This window comes from Stegodyphus dumicola, chromosome 1 (genome assembly GCF_044657685.1).
Source record: "Stegodyphus dumicola isolate Sdum_Otavi_A_Nest chromosome 1, ASM4465768v1".
NCBI classification, from domain to species: Eukaryota; Metazoa; Arthropoda; class Arachnida; order Araneae; family Eresidae; genus Stegodyphus; species Stegodyphus dumicola.
In genome coordinates, this window is record NC_140768.1 from 215,326,226 (window position 1) to 215,353,044 (window position 26,819).

Genomic DNA, 26,819 nt, shown 5'->3' on the forward strand with positions numbered 1-26,819 from the left:
TTCGTAATGTTTACAGAGCTACAAAAAAGCTCATGAAATGGTTCTTAGTATTTCTGTACACCAAGTCTTTTAATGGATTGTAGGCTGAATGAAAAGCAAAGAAAGCCCTGATCATGCTTATAATCATGAAGGGCAGATGGACAAAATAGACGAATGATGATCTTTCTGTGGCTAGAAATGTAATTTTTGAAATTTGAATAAATTAAGCATTAATGAAGCAAAAATTGTCGTGTTTTTTTAAAAAAATTGCAATATGTCAAAAATGCCAAGAGAGAAAGGAACCAAAAAGTAAACCAGAGACCACCTTAAAGTAGAGAGAAAAGGGAAAATTGGTAAACGATTTCAATGTTCTTCATAGGTGCAACCAAAGAAAAATTACAATTAAACTAGGAATTTCCCAAACAGCATGGTACAATCTACTTAACAGAATTATAACCAATGAAAAAGTAATAAAAAGAGCAACTAACCCAGAAAAGAAAAAAAAAAAAAAAAAGACAATTGTTGAAATCTGCTTTCCTAGAATGGTTTAAACCAAAAGGTGTTCCTATTTCTAGAGCTTTTGTTTATTAATTCCTTACATGAAAGGAAAGAATTTTTTATCAACTGACAGAGAAATACAACATTATCCATCAGAAACTGTCCAATGAGAAGGATGTGGCTAATATAACCAATATAATGCAGCCGGTTTATTTTACTGGACAGCTAAATGAATACAAGCCACAAGAAATCTATAATACAGTCAAAACTAAAATATGTTAGAGAACATTACCAAAACACACATAGAAGAGAAACAGTGGCTGGTTATAAAACTGATGGAATATATTATGGTTTTATTAAAGTGCTATATCAACTAAACAATTAAGAGAGCACTGATGATTGACAAAAACAGAAAACTTCAATGTTTGAAAGAAGTCATTCGATTTTTAATGCACATTTTTCGCACATCACAGCTGTGAGGTCTCAATGTCATTTCTATTCCTCTCAAGCCTTCCCCCACATCATGGAATGTGCCAACAGTAAGCCATAAGACTTTTTTTAAAAAAAAACTGGGGTTTTTGTGCTATGTGCAGGGCTTAATTTCTAAAATTAGAAGTGCCGGAGCCCTATGGAAAACCATCAGCACAGAGGAACAAAAGTATAAATAAATAAAATGACTACTAAAATCATTAATAATTTTAAAATTAAATAGTTAATTATTACCAAATTAATTAATAACTAATATTTGTCAATTATTAGTTAATCAATAATTATTATATAATTAAATAAAATTTATTATTATTATTAAAACAGTTAAATTATTAAAGGTTAAAATAATTAAATTAAAATTAAAGAAAATGTAAAGAGATAAAATTTAACATGCGATTTGTAATATAATTTTATTGCAAAAAATAAAATTTTTGAGATCGAATTTCTACTGAAATTGTTCAGTTACATAAAAGAAGTGCCGAAGCTTTCTTATTTAGGGCTCCTGTGCACTCCAGCTAGAATTAGGATTTATCCCCAAAACTAAGAAGTACCGGAGCCGGGCTACAGAACAATTTAAACTCTGGCTATGTGGCAGCTTCTTTGTAAAAGCAACCACAAGCGCATGGTCAAGGGTGAAAATTCGGAAAATATTTTTCTCGAATATTTTGTAATTTTGTGCTATTAATTGACATGCATTGTTTTAATTTGTACAAATTCAATTCTATAAATTTTATATTGATTTTCATGGCCAAAAAAATATATGCTACCAGCTGATTTTGCTTGCATTCTCCAAGAAGAAAGAAAAACAAATGAAGAAAAACGAAGACAAGTGATTTGAGTGAGGAAAATATAGAGATAAATAATATCAGCAGTGAATCTGAACAATATATTCTGGATGATGATGGTATGGTCTATGTTGGTAAAGATAAATCTTATAAGTGGCAAAAACAGAAGTAGTAAGCAAACTGCTAAAGATGAAAATTGTAACAGTGCTACCAGGACTAAAACCCCATGCCAAGGATATACAGGATGTAGTAGGATCATTTTTGAAAATAATTGCTATAAATATGCTTGATGAAATTTTGGAATTTACAAATAAATATCTAAGTCTGCTAAAAGGGAAATACTCAAGAGACAGAGACTGTACCGTTACCTCAAGAGTGGAAATGATGGCATACTTTGCATTGTTATATATCATAGGAATAAAAAAAAATCTGATGTGTACACCACGACTTCCTTGTACGGAATATTAAATTATACACATTTTTTCTTGCATTTTATTTAAACTTATTAGATTGAATTAAACCTACTTCGCCGACAGCGCATAAACCACAATAGAATAAATGCATTCTTTAAAATTCACTTTGTTTACCATAGCGAAACGCTGGCGCTAGGTTTACTTAACAGTATTATATTTCATTCATATTATAACTCAGAATGCACAAAATGTATATCATTTAAAGAATTATCTAATCGTTGCCACATGTTCTATTCAAATACTATAATAAAGCTAGAACTATGTATAAAAGAAATTAAGCAAATAAAACAAAAAAGAAACAGTTTTTCACAGACGACTGAGTATTTCTCATTTAATTAATTCAGTTCTTACTTCGCGAGAAGACAAAAATACATAAAATGTCAAAATATTTGTATTAAAATTACGAAGTAAATCTTAAACACTTATTTCCTCGAAAAAATTCCAGAAAGGATTAAGCATGATTTAATTGGCAATAATAAATGAAAGCGTTATCTTTGTTGTTGCGAAGCTAAGTTTCTCTAGATTGGCAACAAATCCACTATTCTGCGGTTTCAAATGTAAACAAGCGATGGCCGCCATCAAAAACATTATTAGGCTTAGCGGCTATGAAAATTTATGATACAACATTAAAATGGTTAAAAATTAAGGTACTTATGTATTATCCCATTAAACAGACATGTAGTGTGATTTAGCACTCAGCATGAAAGACTGTACTTTAGAAATCTGCAATAAAAACTGGAGATCAGGAACTATTGCTGAAATTTCTACAATGGGATAATAAATAGTGTTGTGTTGCGACCAATCTTGCTTGTCTGACCTCATCATTAGTACAAGCCCAAGAAATTTATTGTGGCAAGGAGTACAAGATTATGTCTGCTGTTGGCAAGAGCTTTGGACACCATATACGTGGTGATATGTTTTCGCCTAGTTCCGCCCCAATTTTCAGAGACTGCATCCAGTGGTCAGGTTTAAGGACCTCTTACCCTACCATCAAACACTATCAGAGGACTTTACACTTGTTTACTACTCACTCAAAATTAAATATTAAGTCACAGAAATAAAACATTCTTCATTAAGGTAAAATAACATGGCAAATGAATATTAATTTGGAAGTCAAACAACAATCAATGTTATTTTTGCAAATCTTCACAGAACTAGTTCCAGTGGTTTTACTGAACCATAATCCTCAGCTGCCAAAGTGCAAATGAATGAGATAAGAATGGCTGGACAGGAGTTAAGTTGCTGGCACCATCTATTGATGAAACAAGACAATTAAAACAACTTCCTTAAAGGCTGAAGATGGATTGGAATTAGGGTCATTAACGAGTACAGAAAGATATTTCGGAATGTGAAACGCCTCTAGAAAATCTAATTCACCAATGGAAGTTTTTTTTGGAATAACTATGATTTTTGGATCAACAATTCTGAGCAACAGAGGACTTCTGCATTTCCTTTTTTCTAACATATGCTTCATGTTCCTTAATGTGATATTTTAAGGCTCTCTTAATTTGATCAATGCAAATTAACCACACTGGCAGGAAATCCTTTAAATACCCCAGGAATTCATATCCTACAGTTTATCATCAACCTTCATCAGTTTGCCTTCCACCACCCTTCAAACATATCATCTGACTAAACAAAAGTTAGCTTCATTTTATTCCTTTGTTTTCTGTGCACCTCAGGTTTGCTCCTCCAAATTGGCTTTTGATCAAGAAATAAATTATTTAAAAGCAGCGGCTATTGGCAGGGGCTTTTCACCCAACATTATTAAACAAGTAGTCAAAAAATTCTCATTTCAACATACCAAAAGGCACCACACTCTTAGAAGTGTATAAGAATTCTTTTGCTATTCCTTTCTTTCCATCAACTGCCTTTAAAATTTCAGGTATTTTACAGAAATTTAACCTTCTGGGTTGTTTATTCTTATCAATAAAATGCCGCAGTCCATACTTAAGGAACCCCCATTCCAGATATGAATTCCTAAAGTATTTACAAGACTCCTTGCCAGCGCGGTTAAATTTCCATTGGTCAAACTAAGAAAGCTGTAAAATTTTGCATAAGGAACATAAGGCATATGTTAGGAAAAAGGAAACATAGAAGTCCTCTGTTGCTCAGCAATTTTGGTCCGAAAATCACAATTATTCAAAAAACATCTTGCATTGGTGAATTAGATTTCCTAGAGGCATATCAAATTTTAAAAATATCTTTCTGTTTTCATTAACGGTGCTAATCCCAATCCATCTTTACCTTCAGCCTTTAAGGAAATTAAGTTTTAATTTTCTTGTTTCATCAACAGATAGCGCCAGTAGCTTAACTCCTGCCCAGCCATTCTTATCTTATCACTATACCTCATCTCATTCATTTGGACTTTGGCAGCTGAGGATGATGGTTCGGTAAAATCACAGAAACTCGTCTTGTGAAAATTTGCAAATATAATGCTGATTATTGTAGTTTGACTTCCAAATTAATAATATACTTAATGAAAAATTATTAATAGAAATTTGTTCAAAAGCATTAGTTAACATAAATTATAATATTTCGCATTTGATTATTTGGCTAATCTTTGGAATATGGTAACAGGTAGTTTGGTGACATTTTGGTAAGGACATAAAGGTTACTAGCTAGGACTTTAGCAGTGTACATGGATAAAGCAAAAAGTGCGCGCAATGCCATTTTTGTGCAATTCTGGGATTTTTTTTAAGTGAAAATAGGTCGACGTGTACATGGATACCGTGTATGTGCAATTCTTAAAAACACGGCAAGTAGTGGGAATTCTGCACTTTCTCCCAATTTTGCACCTAATCTTCGTCATGATTAAGCACTTTTGTTCTATAAAAGTTCTAGCATAAGCGTAATTCGGCTAGCGGATTGTTGGAAAAAAATGTTGAGTAAAAAAAAAACCTGCCTTTACTTCGTGAAAACAAAATGGCATCCAAAAAAAAAAAAAAAAAAAAAAAAAAAAAAAAAAAAACTAGCAGGTTTCTGTAGCAGGGTTAGTTGCCAAATTTTTGCCAAAAAATCGCCAAGTTACCATACAGTCAAAAGTCGTTAATCCAGACTCGCTGGGACTTCGGCGATTCCGGCTTATAGATCATCAGTTTAAATCTGGTAAGATGGCACGCAGAAATTATAAAATTAAAAATATAAAACCGTAATTTATGAAATAAAGAACAATTATGATCTAAAGGGTATCAAAATTTACAAAAAAAAAGCTTAATATTTATTTGTTTACTTTATTAAACATTTCTTTCAATGTAAGTTGTTCAAGTTGCTTCGTTTTATGCGATAATACTTTCTCTTTAATTCTATAAACAGACATAATTTCTTCTTCAGTTACAAAGTTCTGCTGTTGAAGTCCTATAATTGCTGTGTCGAGAATATAGACTAATTTGTCAATCGAAATTTTTTCGTTTTCAATAACCTCTGTGTCACCTTCTTCACTATCGGAAGCGAATTATAATGACGAGGAATTTGATTTATATCATATCAAAGACTGAGTATATCAAGATGAAATACTACATTTAATACGGAATTATAACCCAAATAAAATAAAAACATGTGCCCTGAAGATAAGGATAGTGCTGACAGATCTACTTCCAACTCATTGCGCGCCGCGGCGTTTCACCCCTCCCGCCGCAGAGCAGCGTGAAATTGATAAACAGATTTCGGAATGGTTAGATAAACAAAGGATTATGCCTTTATCCATTTTTTGCAGCAATTCCACTTTTTGTTTAATGGACTTCGAAACATACTTTTGGTTTGTAGATCCTTTACATATTAGTAAATATATATCGGAAATTCTATTTGACATAATCGAAAGTTCAAGCCTACTTTTATAAAATAGCTCTAACAATCTGCAAAACATAATAAGCCTGATCCAATTCGAAGATTAAGGAACAACACAATCTGCAACTTTAACTGAATTAGATAATTTTAGCTTAGCTTATACCATCCGTTAATATATTAAACGCGCATGCGTCAACATATTATGCGCATGCGCACACGCATATTCGCAGCTGTAAAGGTCTTCTGCGTCAATGCGACGCATGCGCAGAAAGTTTGTAGCTTTGAGGTCCGGATTATGGGTGTCCGAATTAATGACTTTTGACTGTAATGCAAAGATTAACTGATTACTTTTAAAATATTAAAATTAAAACCAAATTTATGGAAACAGGAAAAAGACAAAAATTAAGTCACCTTTTGTAGAAAACATTTTTCTTTAATACGGTGTATGGTCCCGGACAGTTATACATACCTCACATCTTGATTTCATACACTTTACCAAAGTGTTGATCAAATCTTGCACAGCACTCTTCTAAAAGAGCATTTTCAGCTGCTGGAGCATCTGGGGAGGAATTTAGCATAGTAAGGCATCCCACACATGCTCAATCAGGTTCTAGTCGGGTGAGTAAGGTGGCCAGCCTATTCGAGCGATATCTTTTTGCAAGTATTCTGACACTACATATGCTTGATAAGGGGGAACACTGTCATCTATTAATAAAAATTCTGGGCCAACAGCACTCTTAAACAGCCTACCTTGAAGTTCCAATATCTTATGCTCATGTCTCCGAGTGGTAACAGAACTTCCTAGAAAGATATGCAGCTCGGTGCATTCATTTCGATGATTCTTCCCCAAACCTTCAAATTCTGATCGCAGAAACAGAATATTTCCCAGATAAGGGAAGGCAAGTTGTGTCGAGTAAGTGGGATACAAACCATCGGTTTTTTTTTTTTTTTTTTTGCAAACACTCTAACCTCATTAAGCTTTTATGCAGCAGTAGAATGGCTACTTCAAGTCCCTGTGGTAGACAGAAGGTCCCAAACCAAATCTCCTGTGGTCTTTTGTGGTTTCTTTGAGCCAACAACAACAAAAAATGGTCTTCTGACACAGCTGTTGCTCTTGGTCACTTAGATACTTAAAATCTTAATACAGTCAAAAGTCATTAATTCGGACACGCATAATCCGGAATGATCTATAATCTGGACCTCAAAGCTAAAAACTTTCTGCGAATGCGCCACGTTGACACATGCGCATAGACCTTTACGGCTGCGCATATGCGTGTGCGCAGAATACGTTTTCCCGTGCGCGTTTTATGTATAACGGACAGTATAAGCTAAAATTATCTAATTATCTATTTCAGTTAATGTTGATGATTGCGTTGTTCCTTAATCTTCGAATTGTATCCGGCTTATCATTTTTTGCAGACTGTAAGAGCAATATTATAAAAGTAAACTTGAACTTTCGATTATGTCAAATAGAATTTCCGATTCTGGAGCTCCCAAAGGATCGTACAAAACGAAAGTATGTTTCGATGTCCATCAAACAAAAAGTGGAATTGCTGCAAAAAATTGATAAAGACATGAAGAATGTGACAGAGAGGTTAGTGAAAACGAAAAAATTTCGATTGACAAGTTAGTCGGTATTCTCGGCACAGCAATTAACGGGACTTGAACAGCGGAACTTTGTAACTGAACAAGAAATTATGTCTATTTATAGAATTAAAGAGAAAGTATTATCACATAAAACGAAGCAACTTAAACAACTTACATTGAAAGAAATGTTTAATAAAGTAAACAAATAAATATTAAGCTTTTTTTTAAAATTTTGATACCCTTTAGATCATAATTGTTCTTTATTTCATAAATTACGGTTTCATATTTTTAATTTTAGAATTTCTGCATGCCATCTTACGAGATTTAAACTGATGATCTATAATCCGGAAAAATCGATAATCCGGAATCACCGACGAGTCCAGATTAACGACTTTTGATAGTATAGCTTAGATACTTAAAATATGCAACTTATTTAGTGTATGTTGTTATACATAAAACTATTACCCCAAAGTTTTCAAATTATTGCTATCATTTTCAGACTCAGCTAATAATCTTTTTTGCGATAAATACTACCATCATTGTTGCCAAATCACCACTTAACATATTACATAAATTAGCTGATTTACTATTACTCTTTAAAAGAATAATTACTAAAATAATTTCTTGCAATATTTATAGTTTAATTATCTACTGTGAATGATATTAACACCTTGCAAATCTACTGGTCTATAAAAATATACTCAATTTTGATATTTTCTGTTTCAACGTGCTGAAACCAATAAAAATTTCTTCAAATTTTACTACCTCATATTCTGATTTTCTTAATACAAAACAAATCATATTCATAATACACAGAATAATTACAGTGCTCTTCGATTGGTATATTTCCTATTATTTTGACAAAGTATTTCATGCTGCTGGATGAAAATGTACCCAGGGCTTAATTTCTAAAATTATAAGTGCCAGAACCCTATGGAAGACTGTCAGCAAAGAGGAATGTAAGGAAATACATAAATAAAATGACTAATAAAATCATTAATAATTTAAAAACCAAATATTTAATTATCAAATTAATTCATAATTAATAGTTATTATTTAATTAAATAATTAAAGATTAAGGTAATTAAACAATTAATATTAAATAAAATGCAATGAGATATTATGGCAAATTAGCAATTTTTTGGTGAAAATTTGGCAACCAACCCGGCTACAGTAACCTGCTAGTTTTTGTTTGGATGCCATTTCGTTTTCACGAAGTAAAGGCATTTTTTTTTTTTAAACTCAATATTTTTTCCGACAATCTGCTAGCCGAATTACGCTTATGCTAGAACTTTTATGGAACAAAAGTGCTTAATAATGACGAAGATTAGGTGCGAAATTGGGACAAAGTGCAAATCGCCCACTGCTTGTCGCGTTTTTAAGAATTGCACATACACGGTATCGTCCATGTACACGTTGACCTATTTTCATTAAAAAAAATCCCAGAATTGCACAAAAATGGCATTGCACACACTCTTGACTTTATCCATGTACACTGCTAAAGGTCCTAACTTTATCACCTTGCCAAAATGTCACCAAACTACCTGTTACCATATTCCAAAGATTAGCCGATCGAATTTCTATTGAAATTATCATTCAGTTACAAAAAAGAAGAGCCAGAGCCTTCTTATTTAAGGCTCCTTTGCTCTCCGCCTAGAATTACAATTTATTCCCAAAACTAAGAAGTACCGGAGCCGGGCTCCACTGCAATTTAAGCTCTGACTGTGCCACAGTCTTAGACCAACATCACCTCATTAAAATATAACTGATATATCAAGTGACACTGCTATGGCATGTGTATAAAATCCAATCAGAAAACAAAGAAATGGAGATAATATTGTAGCCATATACCTATGCAAGTACTATGTTTTTGCTTTCATTATATCACCATACCTGCTAATAAATGAAAATAGATACATATTTTTTGTTTTATAATAAGCAGAACTTTTGGTACTTTTCTGTACACACATATGTATGTATAATAGGGCTTAATTTCTAAAATTAGAATTGTTAGAGCCCTATAGAATAAGGGGGAAAATAAATAAAAAATAATAAAATGGACTAATAATTAAACTAAAATTAAATAAAATATAAGCATAGAAACAAAAAATTAATAAATTCTTGATATATATAGTTAAAAAGAAATAAAATACCAGGCCTCATTTTATTTGGAGCTGGCTGGACTTAAATTTCATTCAGAAAACTAAACAATAGCTTAGTCGGCTTCCGGCTGAATTCAAGTCGTGAATATACAGTATAACGTACTATTTTAAGAGATGAGTGAAACAAAAACTAATCATTTTTGAGCGCACGAATGGGGAAAAAAGTAAATCGATTAAAGTGTCACTACTGAGAATAGAGCGATTACTAGAAACAATACGAGCATATGGAAACAATTTTAATCAAGCGTAGCTTCGAAAACAAAGAGGGAAGAGTCTAACGCTTTCTCACTGCGATGCCCTGCCGATATAATTCTAGCTGTCAAGCAGAATGCAACTGGACAAAAAAATTTCCCTCAAAATTCTGATTCGGTAACAATACGAGGAGCAATGTAAGGTCAACACAAGTGAAAATTTTTGTCCCCCCATGTGGTTACGTAGTTGAAGTGTGCAGGAGCTCAGCAGTGAGGGGTCACTAGTGCTGGTCATGCACGACTAACATTTCCTAACAGAAGACATGGTCATGCCAACAGCTGCTTCTGTCAGGAGGTGTTGGCATGACCAAGGTAACTACTTTTAGTACTTTCAGGAATAAAACCTTTCGGCTGATCTTTGGAATATGGTAACTGGTAGTTTGGCGACATTTTGGAGGCGATAAAGGTTACTACCTAGGACTTTGGTAATAATGTGAGCAGTACTCAGTTCTGATTACGCATTATTTTGTGGGAGGGAAATGAGAGATCATGAGATATGTCATGTGATATTAATGGACAAATTACAGTTCTTTAATCGGAAAAGGGGGAAATTTGGAAAAATATCTGTGGCAGTATATTATTTTGTGTTAAGCTTCATTGTGTGTTGTGTGAAGTAGTGTTGAATAATTTTCGGATTGTATGGCACTGTGTAATATTATTTTAAAGATCCAGAAACAGGTGCACATACCAATACAATAGAGGGCACGTGGAGTGCTATAAAAAGCGCCATTCCGAGGCATTGTGATAAAGAGAATTTTGCTTTTTATTTAGTGAATGAAGTGTGGAGGAAAAATTCGCAGAAAAATTCGTTCAATAATTTTATTGGATCAATAATAAAAGTGTATCCACCATGTAAGCAAGATTCTGAAGAAGATTAGGTAAGTTAGTATTTGTAAGTTAGTATTTTTAATTATTTGAGGATATTATTTTTATGCATTGTTCGGTACTATTCCGTTTCGATGGCCGTAAAAAATCGCCAAACTATTATTGATGCCAATGCTGCCAAACATAATTGCGGCAAGAAAGGAAGTATAATAGTAAATAACTATTTAAGATTGATGTTTTAATTTAGATGAAAGGTTAATTTCATATAATACTTTTTTATTATTATAATTTATATGAAAAAGGCTAAACATGACTGAATGGAAGCATAAGAGTAAATAATTTTTTCAGATCATTATTATAATTTATATAAAAATTGCTAAGCATAACTGAATGGATGCCTGCTTCGCTATTTCGCTACCGACTTTATCGCTGAAGCATAATTTCATCTCGTTGGTTGTTCAAACGTAATTTTCTATAATGACTGACGCCTTTTCTTTGAAAATATTCTCGGTAAAGTGCAGAATCGCTCACTTATTTGTTTGCCGCTTTTTACAAGGGTAAAAACAATTGGATTTTTGTCAATTTTCTTTTACTTTTTAAGTGAAAATAGGTCGATGTGTACATAGATAAAGTCAAGGGTGTGCGCAGTGCCATTTTTGTGCAATTCTAGGATTTTTTTTTAAGTGAACATAAGTCGATGTGCACATGGATACCGAGTATGTGCAATTCTTAAAAACGCGTCAAGCAGTGGGTGATTCTGCGCTTTACCCAAAATTCTATTGCCGACTTTTCGTCATGGGCGATTCCCAAATTGTTAAATCCATAGCATATCAAAAAAGGATTTAAAAATTAAAGTAGTATTTCAATGATGTCTTAAGAAATATAGAACTATATAAACTTACGCAATCTGAAATCAGCACGTACGCTAGATTTGGCGCGCTGTTAAATGGGCGCGTTTGCGCGTACATATTCGCTGCAATTTTTTTACGGCCCTCGAAACCGAATAGTACCCATTGTTCTAAATGTAAGGTGGAAGTAAAGTAATTTGGTATTATTGGAAAATTGTTATTAGCAATGATTTAGTTTAAAGTAATTAGGATTGTAAGCTAATTTTTATTAATTTAACGTATGTGCTTATTTATATTTTAAGTAGTGTTTTTGAATTTAATTATATTTTAATTAAATGATAGTTATTTTGTGAATTATATGTTTGTAGAATTTGGTATATGTTAGAGTGGAAGTAAACGTGCATGGAAATAATTTAAATATTTGACACTAAGTATTTGTAACCATTTGTAATGTTTGCGGTATGAATTAGTTGGTGACGTTTGTAATATAATAGATAATGTAGAGGTAAGTTTTTGGATATTTTATTTATTTTATACGTGGAAATGTTCATATTTGGAAAGGGTATATACTTTTTCGCGATCAGGTAATTTCATATATGTTCTTTTTACCGGGTTTAAAGATTCAAAAATTGTCATGCATTTTCGTGAAATTTTTCTAATCTATGAGAAAAAAGCAGTGTACATGGATATAGTGAAGAGTGTGCACAATGCCATTTTTGTGCAATTCTGGGATTTTTTTTAAGTAAAAATAAGTCAACATGTACATGGTTTATGTGTATGTGTTTATTCTGAAAAACGCGCAAGGAGTTTGCTATTGTGCACTTTTTCCCAATTTTGCAGTGAATATTTCTCATGATTAAGCAGTTTTGTTAGATAAAATTTCTAGCATAAGTGTAATTTGGCTAGTAGATTGTTGGAAAAAGTGTTGAGTAAATAAAAAGAAAAGAAACATGTCTTTACTTCGTGAAGAGAAAATGGCGGCGAAAAAAAATAGAGGGTTGGTGTAGCAGAGTTGGTCGCCAAATTTTCGCCAAGTTACCATAATCCAAAGATCAACCAACCTTTTTCCTGATCACTAATTCATAGCAGAATAAGTCTTTGATGTGTGAATGGGAGATTTTCTTTTCTTAAAAATCTTAACACCTCCGTCAAAGTGTTTATTCCCCCATAGGAAGACAGGCATGCATTTGGAAGTTGTAACCACATATATATTTTTAAAATAAAATTTGTCTGCTGAAATTGTGTTTCATTTACACAAAAGAAGTGCAGGAGCTCTTTTATTTAGGGCTCCGGTGCACTCCGACTAGAAGACCGAGTTACCTCAGAAAATGAGAAGTACTGGAGCCGGGCTCCCGCACAATTTAAGATATGCACAAGCACACATACATATATACATGCATAATATTCCAAATGCAGTTCTGATTGAAAAAAAAAAAAAAAAAAAAAAAAAAAAAAAAGTACCGTACTTTTTTTCCTCTTCCTATACACTTAACTATTGTATTATATGGTGCATTTGATACCCTAAATATTAATTAGTAATATTGAACCCTAAATATTAATTAGTAATTTGAAGAAGCTTCTCAAAAAAAAAAAAAAAAAAAAAAGGGGGGGGGGGCCTGAAAGAAGTAATTATTTAGTACTTGGTAGGTATACCGTTTTCGGTAGACGTGGCTTGAAAATGACAAGCCAGTCAAAACGACTTGATACAAAATATGTTACGATAGCGGTAAAACGGAAAATCTCCGGTGACATATATGATAAATTAAATCACAATTAATATATTTGTATTATAGCAATATGTTGCTACTTTTTATTTTTCACCTATACTTTAATATGATCTTTCATGTCTCTAATTTCAGTTTTTCTAGCAGTATATGAGCATTAAAAGTGTTGGCTTAACTCATCGTCAGAGAAAAAATAAGTATTTCTTATTAGATAATTACGTATACAAGTCTAATGTGCAATGATCTTTGTAAGCATATGTTTCAGTGACTGAAAAAATTAAAATTCTAAACCTCCCCATAAATATAATAAATACACCTTACAAAGTAATTTATTAATTCTAATTAAGCTCCATATACTACGTTAAAAAGAAATTCACCAAAATGTACACAAATTAGCTCTACTTATATGCGCATACATTTCATAAACACAAATTACTTCCGAAAACAATTCTTTGCTATACAAATGTAAAATTCAAAATACTTCTAAAAATACACACTATTAATACTTAAACAAGAGCACAGAACTGTTTCGAAAATGAAGGGAAAGCTTTATACATATATATAAAGTTAACCCTTGTTGCTCACATACCAGACTTGTATTTCCTCTTCCCTTTAGGCATCCGTAAAGTACCGAATATATCAATGAATTTATCTAAAATTTAAAAAAAAATCAAGAAGGACAACACGTAGAAATAAACTTTCTAAAACTTCCAATCATAAAATAAGGTACTTTGCACATACATCCGTAAATCTGCATCCACATGATGATCAGTTCTCTTTCAAATCAACGATGGCAGAAATGCCAGAACGGAGTGACGTTGATACAATAAGAAGAGAATCTCAGCATAAGGAATTGATCCAAGCAAAACAGAAGGAATTTCTCAGCAATAAATAAATAAACATCAAATGACTCAACCTATTTAATTTCTCATACTTATTAGACCTTATATCATGATCAATTGCACAAGTAATCATGAAATATATTACATCATAATTATTTACATATTAAATAATATGGTATATTTTCATTAATGTAATTACTGTTTCTAATTATTTTTTAATACTTAAACAGTTCTAGCAAGATATATTACAATTAACTCTTTTAATACCTTGTTTTACAGACTCGTAAAGAATATTTATTTTCGAAGCAAACTTCAATTTATTATTTATAAATTTTTATAGTAATTCATGATCCAAAATGAGCTTTCATTTTTTACAAAATTTTGCGTTTCATTCAAGGATTTTTGAAAAAAATTTTTCGATCCATATATTAAAAAAATAATTACATAGTTTTTGTAGCATATTTTTAATATTACAACAATTTATAATAAATCTTAAACCAGAATTTAAAATCCGCTTTTATGAATCTTTTTTAAATTGTGTCATGTTAGGAAAAATAACTTTTTGGCTTCAGATATTTCACTATTGGGAATGGCAGTAGTGCTCAGCTTTTATAGAAATGGAAGACATTTTTGTAGGTAGTTGCAGAATTGTAGGGTGCTGGCATATGAGCTAATCTGTGATTAAAATTAGTGTTTGACAATGAGTTCTGACCACGATGAAAGTGTTGAGCATTTGGATGATCAAAATGCACAACTTGGTGTAACAAAAATGGATACTGTGCCTTTAGTAAAGGAAACTGGAGTTAGTGAACATCCAAAGCCGAAGCGGAGGAGGAGGGGGAAAAAGCGTAAACACAGGAAGGAAAGCGCCGCTACGTGTGAGAACGAGAACCACGATGAGTGCGAGAGCGAACAGCATGTGGAGGACGAGCATGAAAATCATGTTGACTGTGAGTCGCCAACTTGGGATTCTGACGAGGACTTGAGTTGTGATATAAACGCATTCACTGATGTTATTATTCGCCCTGTAAATGTGCCTAAAGCGCCTAAAAATTCCACACAGTTTATTATAGATGATCACAACGAATGTCGTCTGTATATGAGCTTTGAGACTCCAAATCCTTACTCAGCTGGCCCACCAAATTTTGAAGGAAAGGATTGTATTTTAACTGAACCTGATTTTGAAGATGCTGCATATAGAGACATCGATTACGAATATGAATCTCCGCAGGATTTTGATAATTCTGCATATTATGATCGAGAATTTGAACTGTCTTACAAGAGCAATCGTTTTGATGAACTTATGCTGTTGCCTAGAAGTCAGTTGATTGCAGCATACACAAATCTGGAGTTACGCTTGAAAGAATTAAATGATGAATTAGCTGTGGAAAATCCTAGTCATATTCTGGAAAAGCTGCAAGCGGAACTTCTAGAACTGCAAGAAAAACATAGCTTTTTAAAGGAATGCAATGCTAAACTGACTGCTGTGGTGTTAAAAAAAGAATCCGATTGCCCCGAGGATGCTTCATCCACAGATTTAACAGCAAGTATGTCAGTATCCCACAATGAACATATGTTTGACATTAGTAGTGATTCTGATAAAGAACTTAGTCAAGAAGTTGCTGCTCCAGAACACTTAAGTGATGAACCCAACAGTGGATCTGATTCTGATATCCAGAATGTTGGAATAAATTCCTCGTCTGGAGAGTCATGTGAAGAAACTAATGATATTGAAGTGAGTAACTGTCCTCAACTTGTGTCTGAGGAGGAAACTGAGGATATTGAAGATAGATTATCTCCTGAAATTATGTCTGAAGAAGAAACGGATGGTATTGAACAGAGATTATGTTCTGAACTTGTATCTGAGGAAGATGACACTAATGGTAGTGAAAAGAGACTGTGTTCTCAGACTGTGTCTGATGAAGAAAATGATGATATTGAAGAAAGATTGTGTCATCAACTTGTATCTGGGGAAGACACTAATGATAGTGCAAAAAGACTGTGTTCTCAGACTGTATCTGAAGAAGAAACCGATGGTATCGAAGAGAGATTGTGTCCTCTACTTGTGTCTGAGGAAGATACTAATGACATTGGGGAGAAATTGTGTTCTCCACTTGTGTCTGAGGAACAGCCTACTCAGACTATTAGAAATGATTCTTCACATGGACAAATTCTTTTAAATGATTCTAATAGTCATGATAATTACAATACTGAAGCATCTCACTGTACTGTTGAGGTATGTGCAGAGTTAAAAGTTCATGAAAATTGCTCTGAGTTACATGTTAAGCAAGCAAATATTTCTGCAATTGAAGCACCATAAAAAGAAATGCTTCTGAAAGATAGTCAGATTTGATCAGTCAAATCATCTTGTGTATATGCATAAAATCAGTGTTAGAACTGTAATGTTTCTCTATGTTTAAAAGTAAAAATTCTTTCTAAATGTTATGTAAATATTGTATGCATTGTTACTTTTCAGTTATGCACTTGCCGCACATTTTGGCATCTGTGAAAGAGAAGCCAAACATATGCAGAGACACGATAATACTGTTGGGGAACAAATCATCATGTCTGTATGTGTTTAATTTAACACATTTTAATTGTGTACAAGTTAAAAAAGAAAACCTGCCAGACTGTGTGGCCAGTGCATAACAGAAAAGCACCTATGCGTTATAGTAATTAGTTTTTTAGTAATGTGTAGAATACAATGCCAGCCAGCAGCTATTTTTTAACTTTTTGAAATGTAAATCTTTTAAGACCTGTTCTTGAAGTGATGTATTTAATACATTTAATGACATTGATTTTTATAACAACTAACTTTTTATTTTTGTGATCATAGAATTGAGAGTTTTAAAAGTAGGGTAATGTGTAAAAAATTTTAATAATTCCTTGATCAGATAAAAGGGTCTACGATAAGTCTCTGTTATTCCAGTAATTAAATAAAGCTAAAACTAATAATGGTTTCTAATTTAGTATTCCAAATTTCTGAAATGATGTATATGCTACTTAAAGTATGAGAGAATGCTTTATGATAGAATTAATTACCCAACTACCTAAAGTAACCTTTCAATTTAAAAATGTTCACGAGTTGTCAAAAATGTTTTCAATGTGACCATTTATATTTACATGTCAAAGTTTAGGTAAGATGCCATCTATGTTGTATTAGCAAATACTGAACTTTTCAAATATATATTCATAAGGAATTTTACTTACTGGCTTTGTACTTCATTTCTTTTGTGCCTTTGTGGATTTGGTTCAAAATTTCTTATCTGGAATAGTGTAGGAGTACCATATATTTAGTTTTTAAGTTGTGTCATTTTTTGCTACTTTTACTTCTGCCCCTTTTGGTGAAATGTTGTTCACCAAAAGTTTTTTGTTTTTCAGGAAATTAAGTATTGCATCATTTGTATAATTATTATGTGCAGAAATAGGTAAAAAAAATAATAATTTGTAAAAAGCTAATAAGTTTTGTCTACAGTTTACTATTTGAGTTAGTACATATTCAGGCGACTTTAAACAAATTGTTTTTCAGTCATTATATTGTATTTACGATTGTATTACAAATTTTGACTAGCTCTGTAATTTGCTGTTAAATAGTTAGAGCTGGTAAATTTCTTCGTCATATTGTGATATAGAAGTTCAGTATTTCTTTTTTACTGAAGTCTGGCTAACTAACTGTGTTACTGTACAGTGCAAGTGTAATTTTCATTTACATATATGGCTGCATTCATTTAGAAATTAATGTAGTATTTCTTTGTCTTTTACATTAAAAATAGTTTTCTTTAGTATGAAATGTATATAAATATGCTGTTGTGTCATCTGCTATGGACTGCATATGTTTTCTTGTATATGGACTGTGTAAGTATTTAAGTTGTTATTGAATATTTTCTTTATACTGATGAACAAAGGAATTATATGTAATGAATAAGATTTTGAATTTAGTTTGACTGTAGAATTGGTTGTCCTTGCCAGATTGGCTATTTATTGCAATTTCTGATAACATACGTTGGTACTTCTTTATTATAGCAGCCACCGCCAACATTGAATTGCTAATCAACTCAGGTATCTCGTCGTGTTCTTATACCTCGCTATATGTTACATCTCGGTTGATTAGCAATTACATTTTGGTGGCCAATGTAATAAGGAATAACCTATACTTTTATTCAGATTTTAATTACAGTATCTTCTAAGTTAAACAATTTTTTTTTTTTTTTTTTTTTGATAAGTTACAATTCATAAAGTATTTTCTAGTTAAAAAATTACATTGTTTTGGTAAAAGCTATATTTCTGTAATGAGCTTAATAAAATACTTATAAAAATTAGTAGCATAATTATAGACAGTGTGATTTGAGTATGATTATGGAAAATTTCTCTACTAATTTACCAGATACTTTGGTTAAAAATTTTTCGTTAGCTTAATGCAGTTTTCTGTTGTTCTCTGAAAATATGTAATAAAAGATTAAAAGATAAAAATTAAGATGTTCACTATAAAATAATATATTAAGTTATGGCAAGTAAGTCTAAAATTTGTAATATTCTTTTAATGAAATGAGAATTTCATTTCTCACATTAGCCAAACAAAGGAGGTTGTTTGTTATCTTTCCAAACAAAATATTTTATAGGAAGTATAATTTTATTAATTCTCTTTTCTAAATGTTAGATTGCCCCACGTAACATTTTGTAAATTTTTTAGGGAAAGTATTTAATTTTTTATGTATGTAATAGACTCATTTTTTGATTTGTTAAGAGTTTACAAAGTGGAAGATTGGTTAATGGTTAACAGGTGAATTATGCATTAGTACAATTTGTGTGATACTGCACAATGTTATTTTGCAAACGTGAAAGTCTGGAATTATGTTATAGGCATTAATATTTTGTTGATTAGATGTCTAACTATGAAATTTGTAGGATAACCAGCTTGTAATTTATTCTAGAAATCTTAAAAGAAATGTTTGAAGTGTGTGTGTGTATGTATTTTCTAACAAATCAACAATAACTTGAATTTTGTTTTGCTGTCTCTATTAGTCTTTATTTGAACTTCTAGTCATTTAATAAAATTTACTGCCTGTTAATTAAAAAAGTTTGTTATCTAAAATTACAGGTTAAATTAAGAACCATTTGGAAATATTGCTTGAGAAAACTAAAAATTATCAGGATTAAAATGGCTAAGAAATTAGCAAATTGCTGATTAGGAAAATATTCTCTTTTTATTCTCATCTATTTGATAATTAAAATGGGAGTATGTCCAATGATATTCTTGAATCTGACATTGAAGGAAATAAACTATCCATTTGATTTATGTTATCCAGTTTATTTATATGAAGCAAGAATAATTAATGATCTTAATTGCATTGTCTGAAAATTATATTTGTCACTCCAGAGTTTGTCCTATGCTATGTTGTAAATGTCAGGTGTTTCTTCTCAAGTGCTTCAATTAGAAGAGGATTTTAAAGAAGTTTATGATTTTGACCTTAAAGATATGAGAAAAGTCTAAATGTATAAATTGTAGTAGTGATCAAATAGCTAACTTTAAGTGCTGCCTATTGCATTGTAAGATATCTAAGATAAATGCCAAATTGTCTGAAAATGTTAGAAAAGCTCCTTAAACTCTTTACATTTGGCACATTTACACCTGAGAGCAAACTATTAAATATCAAGAAAGACTTTTAGCAAGGGATCTCACATTCCTATGTAGGGATTTAAGAGGCAAAATGTTTTTCTTTTCTTTTCTTTTTAATTTTTTGAAAGTATGGTCTGTGGTAAGAATTTTTTGCAGTCTGTCTGTTCTCTGAATGACATTTATTCAATAAGCCTGTCAAAGCTTATTTCGATAAGCATTTGCAGAATTAATAGTATTCAAATGTCCAATTTAAGTCTGAAAATTTATGTAGAATGTGTAAAAAGTCATTGCTATCATTATTTGTAACAGATTACTGAATAACTGGAAAATATTTATTTTTAAGTTATAAAACAATTGCTATTGCAAAAGTTTTAGCTAATTTTAGATCACCTGTTAACCTGTAAGTGAATACTTATTGTTCAATGTAAGTGAACAAACAATGTGTTTAAGTGATTTGTTAAATGTCTTTTTTAAAATTTCCAATGATTTAAAAAATATTTTATATCTAAGTTTTTTCTTCAAAATTATTAATTTCTAAATTGTTAATTTTTTTCATAAGTTTTATTGTCTAGGAAAAATTCTTGCTTATATTTTACATGCCTTTTAAACAAATTTTCTTCTGTATTCCTGAGAAAGTGTTGATTAAGAATTTTTTAAATTATAAGACTTCTGCAAGTCTTAATATTTTTTTTACAACTTCTTGAAATAATACTTTGTTTTCCAAAAATATTAATTTATAAATATTGATTTGATGCTATCATCCTTTATGTTTACTTTAATTGCCAAGTTGTAATTATTTTGTACATAAAGATATGTACTGTATGTGTGCTTTTAAAACATTATAAACTAAATTTGTAATCTGTAAATATAGCTCAAAGAAACTGCAATAAAGATTTTGCCTTGTAGTGAAAAATAATTTTATCATGAACATAACAGCATCACATCCAAGAGCTTGATTTATGAAACTGGTGGCATGGGGTAAAACATCTTTTGGAGGCCTCTTCTCTTGTAAAGGTAGTAGGTATCACTGATGTAAATTATGCAAAGTATTCCATGAAATAACCTAACACTTAAGTATTCTTTTATATAAAGTTGTTTAAATAAAAAATATGTTTCACTTTTCTTTAATTTGTTTTCATGGTTTTCGTTTATTATGTATTGTATAAAATATGACATCATACATTTTGAAATGGTGTATTTTTTTCTGGAAAAAACTGGAGCAGAGACAAGAATGTAAAGCATTATTACTAATTTTACTGCAAATCATAATTAATTGAATTACAGAGATGTGGAAAACTATTTTTAAACTTTAGTTTACTAATCGAGACTTCTCAAGGGGATACCAGTAGCTGATGAGAGAGCAAGGCAAAAGTCCGGTGTCCAATTTAATAGAACTAAGACTGAAATATGAAATTGAAAATTTCTATCTTTTATATATATATATATATTTGTTTAAACATGGAAATAATAAAAGAATTACTTTAAATGTCACAGAAGGATTAAATGCTAAGGATATGCTTTTTTGCCCTTCTGTAATTCAAAATCTGACCCTATAAAGTACTTATAAAATTCAAATTATAGAGACGTGGAAAATCAAAATAATGGAATTTGCAATTTTATATGAGCAAAATTATACGCATGAAGTTCAATATTTTTTTTCCTAGGTCATTAAAATTATATGAATGATTTTTATTATGACTTTAATTGATAAATATTTCTCTCAATTTCTTTTTGAGCCATACTGAGATTTTATTTCTGCTGGTGTTTGTTTTTGTTTTAAACAAATAGCATATAAAATATGGTAATAAATACAAATTTGTATAAATTACTTTAGTATGTATGTAATAAGTAAATTTGGTACTAAACACATTGAATGAATGAATGTATGTATAGGTAACTAACTGTTCCTCAACGAGGATATCCCATCAAGGCTGCTATAACACAATAGTATGGAAATAATTGCTATACAACTTAAAAACTGCTTTAGCTGTTAAGTATTTGTGAATACTTATGGTCTGTTAGAAAAATATATTTCTAATTTTATTGTACTGATTGTATCAAACAGCATTTCAGAATGTACAGGGAAACCAGCGATTAGAGAAATGAGGGCCTGTTAAACCACCATTACTAGGATCTGTACATATCCTATTTTAACAAGCCCTCACTTCCCTAATCATTGGTTTACCAACTTAAAGTGATACGAAGTACCTCATCTGTTTATTCTTAAATGATTCAGTGTGACTGGCAGCGTCCAGGAAAACACAATGTTATCGGAAAAATAAAGCGATTACTGATTAAAAGAATAAAATCATAGTGAGATAATGAATTAAATGATCCTTTCTTATCAGTAAATGACTATATAATTAAAGTGTTTAGAGATATTTGATCTCAGGGGAATTCTCATTTCATTGTAAATCTTGGAGGATTGTACTTCGAAGAAGTCATTCTTAACTCTTACGATACTCACGATGACTGAAATATTTGATGATCACTTAATACTGTCCTATTTCAAAGATTTTCATGGCAAAGAGAAGGCTGATTCTGTGTTTGCAGAAGTATGGACGTATCTTTTCCATACCGTGAAACTGAAAATTTACAACCACCAACATATTCCAGCTCGACTTTGTTGCACCTTCGGGCATGAAGATAACTCACCTACAGTTTTTCGGGGACATCGATCGTCACCCAGCCCTGAACTCCCATGCTGCAGCAAATTAAAAATGAAGTGGAAGCACTCACCCACGAAAAATAAAATTACGTTCTGCTCAACAAATATCCTGACGGAGATGCCAAGATATCCGCGCACAGAGACGACGAAAGCTCCCTGGACCCTTCCTACTGCATTCCCACACTGAGTTACGGTATGACATGAGTAATGCATTTTACAAGAAAGAATTATACAACTCACATTCTGAGTCTGGAACATGGATCGCTTCTAGTGATGAAACCCCCCACGAATATAGTTTGGAAACACGGTATCCCACCCCAGCCCAAAGTGAAGACTATTCGAATAAGTTTGATATTTAAAAAAAAATTATATCTCTGCAATTGAACCGTTCTTCTGATGAAATGGACTTCAGTTATTACTGCAACATAACTAACTCCATAACTCCCAAACCATATATGAATAAAAAGACTTTTCCACGCAAGAAAGCACATTTAGAAGATGAGATACCCCGGGACGACCGGCTGAGTCGGCATTATCAGTCATCACGAAATCATGATGAAGTGATCAATTATTGGCCATTAGAACGGATGTGTCGTCTTTCCATCGTTGTAAGTAGAAATAATAATGTTCGAATTTATACACGGAACTTTGCAAAAAAGAATAATTTCAACTGTGGATCTTCTCTTCAGGGTGTGAGTATGACTTTTGTGACGTAATATGATTTCATGAACAAATTACCAAAGTTTAATTTCAAATATTCGGAAGCATCTTTCATAGCCAATAATCAGTGCAATATTTTGTGCAAATGCGCCATGTGTTCTTCAACAAATTTTTAAAAGCTCCTGCGGTGGTTTCCGTCTCGTAGCAAATTGTTTTTGAATTAGAGTCATATCAGACCGATAAACTTTTAGATTTATACAGTGAAATAACACAGACTATCCAAACTGCTCTATTTCAAAATGTGTTACCACATGAGATAAGAAAATGGCGATCAGAATGCCAGCAGCTGGAACATTTGACTAGCCAGCAATGCATGCAGAAAATTAAGGTGTCCGCCGATAACATCGCGGACGAAAACGTCGCGGAGAAAACAACGCAAGGCGAAAACGTCGTGCTACAAAACATCGTGGGAGAACACATCGCAAAGAGAAAACATCGCAGTTCTAAAACATCGTCGTCGAAAATAAGGCGGTTTAAAAACATCGTCGTCGAAAATATCGTGGTAAAAAATAAAGTATCTACAAATCATCGCATGACGATAACATCGCAGACATGCTTTTTTCAGTCTTTAATAACTGTAAATGGATATTCCCATAATGATTTGTGAGCGCAAGATGTAAAGAAGGATAATTTTTACTTTCATATTTTTTATTAAATATTAAACTTTTGCTAAGAAAATAAGAAGAAAACTTAAGCATAGAAAATTAATGCAACTTATAGCACTTAATAGAATTTTAAATCGACATAGTTAACTAACAAAGACCATTAAGAAATAATTTTTTATAAAGATTTTACAGGTAATTTTTCATAAAAAGTATAATCTATTAAGTTGCATTTAATTTTCTATGCTTAAGTTTCCTTCTTATTTTTTCAGCAAAAATTTATTAGTTAATAAAAAGATGTGACAGTAAAACTTATCCTTCCTTACATCACTTGCGCTCACAAATCATTATGGGAATATCCATTTACAATTATTAAAACCTGAAAAAAGAATGTCTGCGATGTTATCGTCATGCGATGATTTGTAGATACTTTATTTTTTACCACGATATTTTCGACGGCGATATTTTTAAACTGCGAAGTTTTTGAACCGCTTTATTTTCGACGACGATGTTTTGTACTACGATGTTTTAGAACTGCGATGTTTTCTCCCACGATGTTTTGTAGCACGACGTTTTCGCTTTGCGTTGTTTTCTCCGCGACGTTTTCGTCCGCGATGTTTTCGGCTGTAACCGAAAATTAACAATATTATTTATGAGGAGTACTTAACTACTCTCAACGAGGTATTTATCTGTGACGGATGTGCAGTCGATCATCCAAGCCAGCATTGCCATCCTTGTATAATGGAGACGACTCGAGAAAAAGCTATGAATAATACTGACAAAGCTATATTGCCAATGAACTTTAAAGACTTGCTCAAAAACTTTATTTAAATATTTGCTGTTGTATTTATGACAGTGATGATGTGTGAAAGAATATTTCATTGTCAACTTTACGTGACAGAATAGAAAATTTGTGAGAAAAAATTGTTTTAGTAAGTATATATTTTAATGAAATTTTTTTTTATTTACATTGAAATGTATCTTTATTTAGCTGTCAACTGTTTCATACAGGGGTGTTTGTGCTCCGGGGATTTTGAACTTCGATCCCGGATCGTCGTTCAAAAAGAAGTAGGAATAATATTGAATTATTTATTTTGATTGGGGTAATTTTGTTTGCTTTGAAAGCAGAGAACACAAGGTCAGTGTGTGTGGTGAAAATTTTACCTTTCTTTCTCCAAAGGCAGTGATAATGCGTGAAAAGGGGGAAAAAACTTCTTTTTTGTTCTTTCCTTATTGCGAGTTATGACTCATTCCCTCGGTTCTCGGACATTCTCTTCTGGATTCTTTTCGGCAAGTAGGCACGGCAGAAAAAAAAGGGAGAGACTTCGTTCGACCAGATGGGCGATCACGTGACTCTGGGTTCAAAGGTCGTATCTCTCCTGGCGTGGGGCCAATAAGTAGAGAAGGGGGAATTTTCGCCGTATTAGCTATTTGTCATTGATCGCTTCTCAACATTTTTTTCTCCGCTGTGTAAAATTTTCGTTTCATTTATTGATGCACGTGTAAATTTTTCGTTTCGTTTATTGAGATATTTTTTAATTTATGTACGCAAGAGAATTTCACTATGAAATTTCTCGATATAAATAGTGATATTATACAAGTAAAAGAAGGTGTCCGGAATGCATTTAGGTGGAATTGGATTGAACGGAGAGATGGTAATGGGGATACCATCGGCACATGGTGCAAGAAAATAAATGTTGCTGGACAAGCATATTGTGTTTTTTGTAACTCACTGCTGAAATATGGTGGGGAAGGATTCAAGGCTTTCACAAATCATTCTAAAACTGTGACGCACATAAAATATTCAAAGTGCATTAGACATTCAATGACTTTAAGTAATTATACTAAATCAAAAAATACTGATGACTTACTGGAGACTGATGCTCAGCTATTGGATATAGTGACAAGAAAAGCACGCCAAGAGGTATTAATAACTTCGTTTATCGCCGAGAATTCTCTTTCTTTCAATGTAGCTCCCAATTTAATTGAACTCTGCAAACAGTTGAGCCGCGATCAGACGGCACTAAACTCGTTGGAAATGTCCAGGACTACTGCATGTTATAAGATGAAATATGGGCTCGCAAAAACTATTAAGGAAAATATCATTAAAACTTTAAAGGAGACTCCATTTTCTCTAAATTTGGATGAAAGTACTAGCAATGCTCAAGAAAGTATACTGGCAATATTGGTGCAGTTTTATGACAACAATCAAAATGAAGTTGTAGTTCATCATTTTGCATCTCTAAAGATGGAATCTTGCAATTCAGAAGCTGTTTTTAAAGCAGTTGTTAATACTATTGAAGATAATAATATTCCCTGGGGCAAACTTAATTAGTGTATTAATGGACTCATGTAACACCATGCGTGGAAAAAAAGGGTGTTGAAACCAAACTACGATCAAACAAAGCACCTCACTTATTAGATATTGATGGTGACACATGTCACACAGCTAATAACTGTGCAAAAAAATTTGCTTCATGTTTTGATAGATACTTAGAAGATTTGTTTGATGACATCTATTTTGATATGAAAAGCTGCAGTAAAAGAAAAATTTTTTTCAAAATCTGTGAATCCCTTGCCATTAAAAAACTTAAGCCCTTGAAGAGACCAGACCATAGGTGGGTGTACATTTTATGTGTTTTAGAAAGAATCAAAGATCTGTGGGATGCTCTTATTGCATTTTATTTTCACTACTTGGATAAAACTGATAAAGGGGATTATTTTTCTTATGTTGAAACTGTATACAATAAAAGAAATATTTCTGCAGCTGAGAAAAAAATTGTTGAAGGGGTGTATTCTTGCTTGCATTCCCAACAACTCACAAAGGATGCTTTAGCTCGGAAAAAAAGAATACTAAATAGGTTATTTGTTATGCAAAACAAAACTTTATTGCATATGGCATTATATTCAGCAGTATTACCAGAGTTCAACACATATATTAAATTATTTGAAACAAAAAAACC

At 32.0% G+C, this 26,819-nt stretch overlaps 2 protein-coding genes across 5 annotated transcripts in view; one reads left to right on the top strand and one right to left on the bottom strand.

The window, feature by feature from the left end:
- The window catches only part of Ifrd1 (Interferon-related developmental regulator 1), a 53,999-nt gene extending 39,694 nt beyond the window's left edge, over nt 1-14,305 (bottom strand). The window contains exons 1-2 of one of the 4 annotated variants that reach the window (XM_035365139.2): nt 14,149-14,296; nt 13,997-14,059 (exon numbers count right to left, since the gene is read on the bottom strand). In XM_035365139.2, coding sequence (XP_035221030.1) covers nt 13,997-14,059; nt 14,149-14,170 — 85 coding nt within the window. In that variant the 5' untranslated portion in view covers nt 14,171-14,296. Of the gene's footprint in view, nt 1-13,996; nt 14,060-14,148 lie in introns of all 4 variants that reach the window. The other 3 variants (XM_035365141.2, XM_035365138.2, XM_035365140.2) reach the window with 3 other exon arrangements.
- A 548-nt stretch (nt 14,306-14,853) lies between these two features.
- LOC118193967 (uncharacterized) lies at nt 14,854-20,994 on the top strand. Its single transcript, XM_035365136.2, has one exon. The coding sequence runs from the start codon at nt 14,950-14,952 to the stop codon at nt 16,567-16,569; it is 1,620 nt and encodes a 539-aa protein (XP_035221027.1). The 5' UTR covers nt 14,854-14,949; the 3' UTR covers nt 16,570-20,994.
- The last annotated feature ends 5,825 nt before the right edge of the window (nt 20,995-26,819 follow it).